General features: G+C 34.9%; 1 protein-coding gene across 2 annotated transcripts in view; it reads right to left on the bottom strand.

The window, feature by feature from the left end:
- myo7ab (myosin VIIAb) overlaps positions 1–13440 on the bottom strand; it is a 52206-nt gene that overhangs the window by 18758 nt on the left and 20008 nt on the right. For both annotated transcript variants that reach the window (XM_048167426.1, XM_048167427.1), the window contains 14 exons: positions 13312–13433; positions 11798–11940; positions 11579–11692; positions 10090–10243; positions 9925–10001; positions 8088–8207; positions 7844–7986; positions 7553–7763; positions 7238–7373; positions 3521–3627; positions 2238–2375; positions 477–635; positions 193–285; positions 12–106 (listed from right to left, as the gene is read on the bottom strand). In XM_048167426.1, coding sequence (XP_048023383.1) covers positions 12–106; positions 193–285; positions 477–635; positions 2238–2375; positions 3521–3627; positions 7238–7373; positions 7553–7763; positions 7844–7986; positions 8088–8207; positions 9925–10001; positions 10090–10243; positions 11579–11692; positions 11798–11940; positions 13312–13433 — 1812 coding nt within the window. The remainder of the gene's footprint in view (positions 1–11; positions 107–192; positions 286–476; positions 636–2237; positions 2376–3520; positions 3628–7237; positions 7374–7552; positions 7764–7843; positions 7987–8087; positions 8208–9924; positions 10002–10089; positions 10244–11578; positions 11693–11797; positions 11941–13311; positions 13434–13440) is intronic.

The raw sequence follows: 13440 nt of genomic DNA, 5'->3' as shown, positions 1-13440 counted from the left end.
TTTTCTCGTACCTCTCCTTCCGACCTCTCACACTCTTCTGGATGAAAATGACTTTGTCAGTAATGGTTTTATCTCTTTCAATTTCCAGCTGCATGTCATGATGATCCTACAGCAAATAAAGACCAAGTATACCATTTGTCACAATTCTGCAACACAGCAAAATCTTTGAAAAAATGCTTATTTGTGGCAAACCTTCAGAAAGATTTTTGTCTTTCCTATCTGCCAGTCATTATCTCTCTGCAGAACTGACACAACAATGCGCTGAGAGGTCCCTCGCAGATCTTCCTGTAAGAGGACAGAGATTCAAAGCTAACTCCTCATAGCAAATTGTCAGCACTTGTCAAATAATATCAACAGAAGGCAATTCTAACAGACTGCATAGAAAAAAAAAAAAGCTTTGAAAAGAGCTGTCAAGCAAACAACATACTCCAGACCTGCAAGTCACAACTGCATTGACAGTAATGCTTTAGACTTGCCTGTTTGTAGGCTGGTTTGACCCCAGGCATAAGGACCCGATACCGGTCCACAAACTCAGCAAACGTGTAGCGTATGGGATATCCAGCTCTACGTATGCGGATAGTCTCCATCATCCCGGAGTAGCGTAACTGCCTGACACACAGTCCACTATCAAACATCTGCAGAGGAAAGAACAAGGGCTGGTATTCAGAGTTCAAAAGATTTTTTCTGATGAGCAAAATTAGGATTAGAACTACTTTAGACAAACGATTAATCACAATTAATCGCATCCAAAATAAAAGTTTGTGTTTACATAATATATGTGTGTGTATTATGGTGGACGAAATAAATACGGAAATTGCGATTAATCATTTGACAGCCCTAAAACTTTTTTTTAAGCTTTTTTTTTTGGCATTTTTTTTGCCAATAAACCTAACAAAATTGAGCTAGCCTTATGCTTAAAACAAGAATATATGAATTAATTAATACAAATAAAATCCATTCTTCAAACCACTTGTCCTGAGTAGTGTGGAGGAAATAAATAAACAAATAAAAAATACGAATAAATAAATATTTAGAGTTCTAAAAGCTGTAAATTATGTAAGCAATAAGGTACGAGAGGCTGTGCTTCATCGCCTCGAATACCTTATCGCTTTAAAAAAACGGGGTTACACATTATTTTACAGTTCTGTAGTTACATTGTAATTACTCACACAAGTACTGAGTACTATTAATTAACTGCATGTACTTACTATAGAGTTACAGTTGGGGTTAGGGTTTGGTTTAGGGTTAGTTACTTGTAATTATGCATAATTTACTGTTATTACTATAGCAAGTACATGTAGTAACGTGTAACTACGATACTGTAAAATAAAGTGTTACCTAAAATGGTTACCACACAATACAAATATTAAAGCCAAAAAATATGTATCAATGCAACTTTCATGAAGTAAAATCACTAAAAGCCATCCTTCCGCCGGAAAAAAAAGTCCCTGACTGTGAACAGCAACAGAAGTTACATTATTACGCCATTAGATGGCGGCAAAGACTGTCTTTATGAGTGTGTCAGTCAGTAGCAAAGACTTTTATATTGAAAAGACTGAATTGTTGTGAACACTGGAACAAGACGCAACTGATAAATGCTTTGACTAGCGCTGTCAGTCACGGAAAAAAACTTTAACTGTTAAAAGGGCAAGATATTGCAGCGGACATTTAAGCATATTTTTTATTATGAACATTGGACTGACCTGAAGGAAAATGCTAAATCTGTATGCAGGTAATACTTTCTCACAATACTCTTCTACATATTACAGTAAGCTTCAATAAACAATATCAATTGAGAACATACAGTTTACGTTGCTAAGACTTGCTGCAAAGGGTGTTGTGTAGTGATACACAGAACCGTTGGGTGAAGCGCTCATAGCCGTGTTTTATCGTGAATAAAACACAGCTATTGACCAATCAGAATCAAGGACATGAACTAGCCGTTTTATAAACAGTTACATAATAATCTCATGACAAAATGGCTAGAAAGCGAAGGCATATGACAGATGGCTTAGCAGAATTCACAACAACATTTCATACATTACAGAAAGCCAAATGTTTTAGTTTGTAAGGCATAAAAACACATTTACATGATTAATTGATGTGAGATATTCTAATAGGGCAAGTGAAACATCTGTTGACCAGACCTGAACCCATGGGCCTTCATGTCATTATTCTTGAGCCCTGATTTTAAATTCTACATCTATTCAAACTCACAGAAATATTCATTTACTCACCATGGGCTTTTTGAGCTCATTGGGTTTGATACAGCGTACGAAGAAAGGCTGACAGACGCTCAGCGTCCTCATGAGCAGCTCGAGTGAGCGCTTAAACTGACTGCTTAGAGTCGGGGAGCGCTTCCTTGTCTCCATTCCCTGAAAACAGAAATTCTCCCATTAACTTCTCAGAAAAATAAGAGGACCTTTACTGCCACATACACACTTCACAAACGCACATCACACAAAGCTACAACAAATACCAATACTGTGCACATCACAAAGACACCAATTCACCTTTCGGTGTGGCCCTTTTTTGGTCCAATCATTTCTTCTTTCTGTCCTGCCTCTAATAAATATCATTCTTTCATAATTTCTCCCTTGCTTATCACGTTTCTTCTGGATCTTCATCGGTTGCTTGTATCCTCTGTCTACCCTTTCTCTTGCTGTTATTCCCAGTGCTTTACATGCAAATGCTTTAAGAAGGCATTGTGAAGAAAAAAAGCAATCTAGTAGTTTCTCCTTTTTCAATCTTCACCCAGTGCCAGGAAAATGAGTAAATGGAAAAAAACCCTCAAAATAGTGCTGAAAAACACCAATGAGAACAAACTGCATCTAACTTGAAACAGAATCTCTCTGTGATGAATGGCTTTTTTACTCAATTCATCTGGAGAATAATGCCACTGTTAGAACTATTAAATTATTCTGTCAGCGTGCCCTTACCGACTACTTCAATAGAAACCATTTCCAAAGGACAGAAAAAACCACAGGAATGAATTTAGCAAGGGACTATTGAGAAAATGTAGTTCAATAGGAGTCTGAGAGGGACACAAACCACGCCATTGATTACCTTTTGAAGGGATGCAGTGGGCTCCAAATACCCACATAGAAACTGAGGCCAAAATAAGGTAAAAGATTGAGAGACAGATGGAGGATAGTAGAGAGAGAAAGAGAGAGAGAGAGAATTGACTGCTGTTAGCCAAGTCTGCTGAGAATCAGCCAGGGGAGATTAGGGCTGACATCACCACAGAGAGAGTGAGTTACAGCAACAGACTGTGCTGACACTGTCACATAGAGTCATGTTAAAGCCTCAGTCTAAAGTTCACTCATTTGTAGAAGTTCAGTGTTTTTTTTTTTTTTTCCAAGGGAAATTATGCTAGTACATGCTTTTGCTTTTAATATGCAACCCTCACATAATCCTGCATGGCCAGCATTTGGCCCTCTGAGATGTGTGGCCTTTCTGGCATGTCGTGAGCATTTTAATGCTGAGCAAATATGGATTCAGTATTGGAAAAGGGCATCACCATAGCAACATCAGCTTGGAAGATCTGCTTGATGAACTTGTTTTTGGATGAGTGCACAAGTTGGATGATGTCACTGTGGAGGCTGTCTCGGTTTTTCTCCAAGAAACCTGAACAATGAACCAAGAGGGGATCATGTTAACTTAAATAAGCAAATAATAATATTATATATGTACTAGGGGTGTAACGGTGCTCGGTAAAAAACTGTTCCGTTCTCCACACGCGGTTCGGCACACTTGCACCGCGGTTCATCTCATATCTGGTTGGTTATTGGTTAATATGGTTTGTTGAAAATAAATAAAACAGAGTTAGGCTAACGTACGTTTCTGTCGATGGGTACGCATTCTGGCTTCCCCTAAACTTTGTCCAATGCGAGTGCCATATGCACTATGTGACCAGTCATTTATAGCGTTTCGATGGCGTCCGAGTGAAGGTGAGACCAGAACAGCACACGGTGCTATCTGTGTTTAAACTAAACTCATATAAGCCTTGCCAATTTTAACATTCAAGCGCAAGACACGAAAGAGAACTTTGAGAAGATTTGTCCCCTAATCCGAAGCAAACATGGGGAACGTGTGTATAGTGCGCAAATATTGAGTTCTCTTTCAAGTTTTGCACTTGAACGGACAAATTCACACAAAAATGATGTCAACATGCCTGTATTGGCAAGTATCCTAGCAAACATAGTAGGTTATGTCTTAAGTGAACTTAAACACTTGAGAAAGAACGCATGTGTTCGGTATCAGTGTATTGTATTTGTGCATTATGTCTTAAAGTGACTGCAGCCTAATATTCCTGCTGTCTGTGTGCCTTCTTAATGTTAATCAAACAACAAAAGACAAGAAAATCACTCACTGCTCTTGAATGAATAGCTTTTGAAGATTATATGTTGTTTTACATTTGATTAGCTACTTTATTTAATTTCTGTACCTGAAAACTAGTGTTAGATACATGAAAACCCTGAAAAACACTTTTTTTAATTTTATTTGTATCTTTGCTCTACCGTATTGCTGTTGCTTGTAGTTTGATTATTTGTTCTTATTTTCTTTATTTTTATTTGACAGAAGTAATTTTTCCCTGAACATAGCACATACTGAACCGTACGGAAGAGGATTAGGGCCAAGCAATAATAAAAAATTAAAACCATCTCGAGATTAAAGTTGTTAAATTATGAGAAAAAACTCGTTAAATTTCGAAAATAAAGTCGAGATAAAATGTTGAGAATAAAGTCATAATTTAATGAGTTTATTCTCAACATTTTATCTCGACTTTTTTCTCGTAATTTAACGAGTTTATTCTCAACATTTTATCTCGACTTTTTTCTAGAAATTTAACAACATTTTTCTCATAATTTAACGAGTTTGTTCTCGTAATTTAACGTTTTTTTCTCGTAATTTAATGACTTTATTCGCAACATTTTATCTCGACTTTTTTCTCGAAATTTAACGATTTTTTTCTCGTAATTTAACGAGTTTATTTTCAACAGTATATTTCGACTCTTTTCTCTAAATTTAACAATTTTTTTATCGTAATTTAACGAGTTTATTCTCAACATTTTATTTAGACTTTTTTCTCGAAATTTAAGGAGTATTTTCTCGAAATTTAATGAGTTTTTCTCGTAATTTAACGAGTTTATTCTAAACATTTTATTTCGACTTTTTTCTCTAAATTTAACGAGTTTTTTCTCGAAATTTATCAACTTTAATCTCTTAATTTTTTTATTATTGCTTGGCCCTAATCCTCTTCCGTAGAACCGTACTGAAACCGTTAAATTATGAGAAAAAACTCGTTAAATTTCGAGAAAAAAGTCAAGATAAAATGTTGAGAATAAAGTCATAATTTAATGAGTTTATTCTCAACATTTTATCTCAACTTTTTTCTCGAAATTTAACATTTTTCTCATAATTTAACGAATTTGTTTTTGTAATTTAACGACTTTTTTCTCGTAATTTAATGACTTTATTCTCAACATTTTATCTCGACTTTTTTCTCGTAATTTAACGACTTTTTTCTCATAATTTAATGACTTTATTCTCAACATTTTATCTCGACTTTTTTCTCGTAATTTAACGAGTTTATTCTCAACATTTTATCTCGACTTTTTTCTCGTAATTTAATGACTTTATTCTCAACATTTTATCTCGACTTTTTTCTCGTAATTTAACAAGATTTTTTCTCGTAATTTAACGAGTTTATTCTCAACATTTTATCTCGACTTTTTTTCTCGAAATTTAATTATTTTTTTCTCGTAATTTAATGAGTTTATTCTCAACATTTTATCTCGACTTTTTTCTAGAAATTTAACGAGATTTTTTCTTGTAATTTAACGAGTTTATTCTCAACATTTTATCTCGACTTTTTTCTTGAAATTTAACGAGTTTTTTTCTCGTAATTTAACGAGTTTATTCTCAACATTTTATCTCGACTTTTTTTCTCGAAATTTAATAATTTTTTTCTCGTAATTTAATGAGTTTATTCTCAACATTTTATCTCGACTTTTTTCTAGAAATTTAACGAGATTTTTTCTTGTAATTTAACGAGTTTATTCTCAACATTTTATCTCGACTTTTTTCTTGAAATTTAACGAGTTTTTTTCTCGTAATTTAACGAGTTTATTCTCATAATTTAATGACTTTATTCTCAACATTTTATCTCGACTTTTTTCTCGTAATTTAACGACTTTTTTCTCGTAATTTAATGACTTTATTCTCAACATTTTATCTCGACTTTTTTCTCGTAATTTAACAAGATTTTTTCTCGTAATTTAACGAGTTTATTCTCAACATTTTATCTCGACTTTTTTTCTCGAAATTTAATTATTTTTTTCTCGTAATTTAATGAGTTTATTCTCAACATTTTATCTCGCCTTTTTTCTAGAAATTTAACGAGATTTTTTCTTGTAATTTAACGAGTTTATTCTTAACATTTTATCTCGACTTTTTTCTTGAAATTTAACGAGTTTTTTTCTCGTAATTTAACGAGTTTATTCTCAACATTTTATCTCGACTTTTTTTCTCGAAATGTAATTATTTTTTTCTCGTAATTTAATGAGTTTATTCTCAACATTTTATCTCGACTTTTTTCTAGAAATTTAACGAGATTTTTTCTTGTAATTTAACGAGTTTATTCTCAACATTTTATCTCGACTTTTTTCTTGAAATTTAACGAGTTTTTTTCTCGTAATTTAACGAGTTTATTCTCAACATTTTATCTCGACTTTTTTCTCGAAATTTAACAAGATTTTTTCTCGTAATTTAACGAGTTTATTCTCAACATTTTATCTCGACTTTTTTCTCTAAATTTTATGATTTTTTTCTCGTAATTTAATGAGTTTATTCTCAACATTTTATTTCGACTTTTTTCTCGAAATTTAATGATTTTTTTCTCGAAATTTAACAACTTTAATCTCGAGATGGTTTAATTTTTTTATTATTGCTTGGCCCTAATCCACTTCCGTAGAACCGTACCGAAACCGTGACCCTAAAACCATGATAAAAACCGAACTGTCTGTAATTTGAACCGTTGCACCCCTAATATATACTACTGTTCAAAAGTTTGGGGTCTGTAATTTTTTCTACATTATATGTATAATTATACGTTTATAGTTCATATTTATTATCAACAGTACATTTATCTCACTTTGGGAAGCTAGTAAAGTGTTTAAAAAGTAAAAGTAAAGTGTTTAGTAGATTAGAAAATGTATAATTCAGTAATGTGTACCTTTAGTTTCATAGTGCACCACTCCAGCAAAGTGCTGAATGCCAAACTGGGTCTCATGACTGTGCTTAGGAGGGATGTAGTTGATATTTAGTTTGTGCTGGGAGTTCAGCTTGTTCAGCATGGTAGCATCTGTTCCCTGAGAAACACAACAGCAAGTCATGGACATGCAACATGGCTAGATATCCTCCATTCAACTGATGAATAAAACATAAAGATGCTCAGAGCTGAACCGGAAATGTTCTGTGGTGCTTTATGGACATTATAATCCAATTTATAATTCAAATATACAGCACAGCAACAAAATTCAAACTTTACCTTTGGGAACTTGCTCTCCTCATCAATAAGGGAAATGATATTCATAGGTTTCATGGCAATCATATCCAAAGCGTCCTGGTTGTCGGTGAATTCGATGTCCTGCCAGTTGATATCCTCCAGGTTATACTCCTCTTGTTCGATTTTGAAAACGTGGCGAACGAAGAATTGCTGCAGGTTCTCGTTTGCAAAGTTGATGCACAGTTGCTCAAAACTACAGCAGGAATGAACAAGATTAGCACCAGTTTGTCCAGAAAATGCTGAAAAAAGAATTTTCTATTTACTAAAACTCACCTGTTAATAGTGAAGTTCTCAAAGCCGAAAATGTCGAGCAGGCCTATAGACTTACGAATAGTCTTGCTTTCTGCAGAAGGAACTCTAAAGATGGCGGCATTGATTTTATCTACTATCCAAACAAACAATCTCCCATAGATTCCCTGATGGAGACAAAAAAAAAGTCCACTTAGTGGATATTGACGACTTCTGTGACAAATTCAGAATCAAAACTGGACAATTTATGGATTGTGAATAACCTCACCTTGACAAAGGCATTACGGACGTCCAACCCCTGGTCAACACTGAGAGGAGTGGACACACTCTCCCCCCTGGTGATCAATGTACGTGTGGTCAGACATGTCATGACGTCCTGAGGGTCCACCTGTATTGCAATATTTATTATTGTGATACACTGTAAAACATACGTAATATTCGAAAAAGAATAAAATGTAGGTTAAATATAAATATGAAAATTGTTTGTCCCAAAATAGAAAAATCATACTCCGTTGTATTCAGTTCATTGTAATTAATTACAGTGCAAAATAAACCTTGTTAATTCAGCACAAGTGTCTGCTTAAAGCATAATTACTCATATTCTTATAAAATTTGTTGATGCTAATTATTTTAACTCTATTAACTCTGTTTGAGTTGAATATTAATGCTGAAGGACCAGTTCATTTATTCATTATAATATTAAAACTCAAATTTGTTAATCTACAGAACTATTATAAAGCCAAACAGAAATGTTGCAATATATTTTTAGCTGAAGAGACCAAGTGTAATTTAAATATGATGCACTGAAGAGAGTTTTGGATCCTCAAACCTTCATTCTGACTGCTCTCGAGACCTTTATGTCTTGCCAGCAGGGGGCAGACGCAAACAAAGAAAACGGTTTTGAAATTCAGCACTAAGCCGCCCACAGCCATTTAAATCAAACTGAAAACAGAACAAAGATTCTGGACAGTGGAAACATAGAGACAGACATAGAAATCGAAAAGCCTGACAGAAGAGTGCTGCCGGCAGGAAGTCTGAACAGACTCGTCACGCTGTGCCAGTGTCTACGATAATAACATTAGAATGAAAGTCTGATGCTCACTAATGACTGCATTTATCTCAAACTCCCCTCCCCTAACTGCATGGATAACGTGGTACCAAAGAGCTAATGAGAGAGATGAATTTCAAAAGGACAGCAGAAACAAACCCCTTCAAGTAAGAGCAGCGTTGAGTCTGCAATGCAATGACAAAAATAGGATCGAACCAAAGTTAAAAGACATAAACAGAGTTAGTGCAGAGCAAGGAATTAAGAGTTTTTAGACCTTTTCTTTATATAGAGTCTATATTCATCAGTGCAAAATATTCCTCTGAAACAACTGTCCATTTCTTCTGATGCTGTGTGGTCTATTAGTTTATGTTAAACAATAGCCAAAAAGCTATTTAAGCATAGCTTTAGCAAACACACATTCACCATTCTGGTGTTGAAGGCTCATTCCTCACTATTCAAATTAATTTCAAAGCAAAAAAATAAAGTCTCAGCTTTCTTTCAAAGCCAAATAAAGTTTATATACAATATAAACAATATTCACACTGTGAGATATAAAGATACACTGTGAGATATAAGGTCATAACTGTGTGATTTAAAGTCATTGCAAATGCAAAATAGTCACATTGTGAGAAATAACATTGCAGTTATTAGAAAAGTCAAACTGGTATAAAGTCGCACTAATGTGAAACAGTCACATTGTGAGATATAAAGTTGCATTGCAAAATATAGTCACAATTATGAGAAATAAAGTAGTAATTACCTTTTTGTTTTTATTCACTTTGATGTGAAAATGAACATCAATATGTTTAATTTAGACAAATATCACATTACACAAATAAATAATGGGTTGAAAATGCCACGTCATGGTGACTTTAACCTGTTAGTGTTCCATTGTACTGCCCGCAGTAGACATACCTTTCAAAAGAGACCAAAACCATGGATATACTCCAAATGGTTCAAGAACAGCATGGAATTTACTTTAGCTATGCGGTTTTAGGCTAATTTTACAGGAATGCTAAGAGGTTAAAGCTCTCTTATGTGTTCACATGCTCCTCACCTCTAACAGAGTGGCTGCTTTGGCCAGGTCAGGTGAGCGAACCACCACACAGGTATCCAAGTTCTTTAGCGTTCGAGCTATTGGGGCAACACAAAACAAACACGCTATTTAGCTAGTCTGTCACATCTTGTGGGTCTGACAATTATTAATAATAACACTTTCTACCTTCAAAGCGCAGGTTGCCCATATGCAGGATGGCAGCCAGCAGTTTGGAGATCTCCCAGTTTTCTGTGTCAGTAAACATTAGGACCTTCATGGCTGACAGGATGCTTGAGTACTCCTTCAAATCATCCCTCCCCTCACAGACTGTACAGTTTCCCTGGATGACAGGCCAAGAGAGAAGGACACAGTGGATACGTACACGCAGCCCTTTATACACACTCTCTTTAAATACACCATTAAACAGATATCAGTGCATAATGTATCTATACATCACACACACACACACACACACACACACACACACATACATATATATATATATATATATATATATATATATATATATATATATACATATATACACAGTACAGTCCAAAAGTTTGGAACCACTAAGATTTTTAATGTTTTTAAAAGATGTTTCGTCTGCTCACCAAGGCTACATTTATTTAATTAAAAATTACAGTAAAAAACAGTAATATTGTGAAATATTATTACAATTTAAAATAACTGTTTTCTATTTGAATATATTTCACAAAGTAATTTATTCCTGTGATGGCAAAGCTGAATTTTCAGCATCATTACTCCAGTCTTCAGTGTCACATGATCCTTCAGAAATCATTCTAATATGCTGATCTGCTGCTCAAGAAACATTTAATGTGTACAATTGTACAAAATATTTGTGTACAATATTTTTTTTCAGGATTATTTGATGAATAGAAAGTTCAAAAGAACAGTGTTTACCTGAAATCTAATCTTTTGTAACATTATAAATGTCTTTACTGCCACTTTTGATTGATTTAATGCATCCTTGCTGAATTAAAGTATTCATTTCTTTAATTTCTTTTCCAAAAAATAAAAATAAAAATTCTTACTGACCCCAAACTTTTGAACGGTAGTGTATAATGCTACAGAAGCTTTGTATTTCAGATAAATGCTGTTCTTTTGAACTTTCTATTCATCAAGGAATCCTGAAAAAAAAAAAGTACACAACTGTTTTCAACATTGAAAATAATCATAAATGTTTATTGAGCAGCAAATCAGCATATTAGAATGATTTCTGAAGGATCATGTGACACTGAAGACTGGAGTAACGATGCTGAAAATTCAGCTTTGCATCACAGGAATAAATTACTTTGTCAAATATATTTAAATAGAAAACAGTTATTTTAAATTGTAATAATATTTCACAATATTACTGTTTTTTACTGTATTTTTAATTAAATAAATGTAACCTTGGTGAGCAGACGAAACTTCTTTTAAAAACATTAAAAATCTTAGTGGTTCCAAACTTTTGGACTGTATGGACTGTATATATATATAAAACAATAAAAGTATCATAAAAGTCAAACTACAAGGTACAGAACTACATGAGAATTTTAATTTTTGCATAAACTATTTCTTTAATGGAAAGGGTCTATTCAAATACTTTCATAATCTACAAGAAATTGAGTAAAAGTGCATTAGTCTGTGCTGATAAAGCACAGGCCCTCACCATAGTAAGATAAACGTAGTCTTTGGCCAGGCCCAGACCTAATTTAGTCTTCTGATCAGGGCTCATGCCTGCCAGCATACAGTAGAATATATGGTAGTTCCTCTCATCGGGTGCCTACAAAGACAATTAAATGTAATCTCATCACTGACATCACCATAATCAATAGCATGATAAATAGTCCCACAGTGAGACACATTCTGGCCATCCTCAATCTCTCACCTGTCTGCAAACTCTTGATTTCTCCAGCAGGTACTGCTCAATCTTTGCCCCCTCGATAGCTCCCCGCTTGTTGAAGTGAATGTCAATGTATTTCCCAAACCGGCTGGAATTGTCATTGCGTATGGTCTTAGCATTACCGAATGCTGTGGGAACAAGGGAAAACTTCAGATAACAAATCTCAATTCCACGGCAAACAGCAAAGCATTTGGTGTAGTTACAAAGCCCTGTTGTCCTTCACAAAGGGTTGAACCACTGTACTCACATGAACCGATTTAAATATGTTTTTAGTACCTTTATGGATCTTGAGAAAGGAAATGTCATTGCTCCTTATGGAGGCCTCACGGAGCCATCGGATTTCAACTAAAATATCTTAATTTGTGTTCCGAAGATTAACGAAGGTCTTACGGGTGTGGAACGACATGAGGGTGAGTAATAAATGACAGAATTTTCATTTTTGGGTGAACTAACCCTTTAAAGGGCTAGTTCACCCAAAAATGAAAATTATTCCATGTTTTACTCACCCTCAAGCCATCGTAGGTGTATATGACTATCTTCTTTCAGACGAACACAATCGGAGATATATTTAAAAATATCCTGGCTCTTCCAAGCTTTATAATGGTAGGGAACAGGGGGCGTGTTTTGAAGCCCCCCAAAAATGCATCCATACATCATAAATATAATTCACAAAGTGATGTGTTTTTTAAAAGAAAAATTTCCATATTTAATACTTTATAAAGTAAAATAACCAGCTTTCATCAGATGGCCATACGCATCGATTTGAAACAAGAAATTTTAAAGAGAAATATCAGAGGATTTCGATATGAGAGAAGAAGAGCGTGAGTTTGTTGCAACGACCATATTTGTTTAAACCGCGAGAGGCGTCTAAGCTTACGCTACTTCTTCATCCTGTGTCATACATCGCGTCAGGCGTTTACTCATTTGCCGCAAGTATGCGTATGGACGTCTGGCGGAATATAGTTATTTTACTTCATAAAGTTTTAAATATGGATATTTTCTTACAAAAACCCATCGCTTCACTCCAGAAGGCCTTTATTAACCACCTGGAGCCATATGGACTATATTTATGATGGATGGATGCATTTATTTTGGGCTTCAAAACACACCTCCCATTCACTATACTGGAAGAGCCAGGATATTTTTAAATATATCTCCGATTGTGTTCGTCTGAAAGAAGATAGTCATGTACAGTTAGGATGGCTTGAGGGTGAGTAAATCATGGGCTAATTTTTGTATGAACTATCCCCTTTAATGAGCGTCACCTGCGCGCCACACCGATCTCATCATGGAGGAGTTCACCCAGCTGGTGAAGGACCAGATGGCTGTGTGTTTTGGGAACCAGACCCAGATTTTCTTTCTATTCTGATAGGCGCACCATCCTGCATTAATAGCATACTGTTTTTAAGAAGTGCTTGCAATCACTGGATCCCTACCCTTTGTGTCTGTGTCAGACAGGTAGGGTTTATGTCATTAGGTTTAGAAATGATCTTCCTGACCTTCTAAAATAGGGTTGGCCTCCAGAACCTGCTGCTCAATCCAGGAGTGTTGGCCACTGATAGCAGTCAGGAACTGCAAAATGAGCTTGGTGCTCTCCGTCTTCCCAGCTCCAGACTCACCACTGAACA

The sequence above is a fragment of the Megalobrama amblycephala genome, linkage group LG18 (genome assembly GCF_018812025.1).
Source record: "Megalobrama amblycephala isolate DHTTF-2021 linkage group LG18, ASM1881202v1, whole genome shotgun sequence".
Classification (NCBI taxonomy): domain Eukaryota; kingdom Metazoa; phylum Chordata; class Actinopteri; order Cypriniformes; family Xenocyprididae; genus Megalobrama; species Megalobrama amblycephala.
This window is presented reverse-complemented; position numbering and strand designations above follow the sequence as displayed.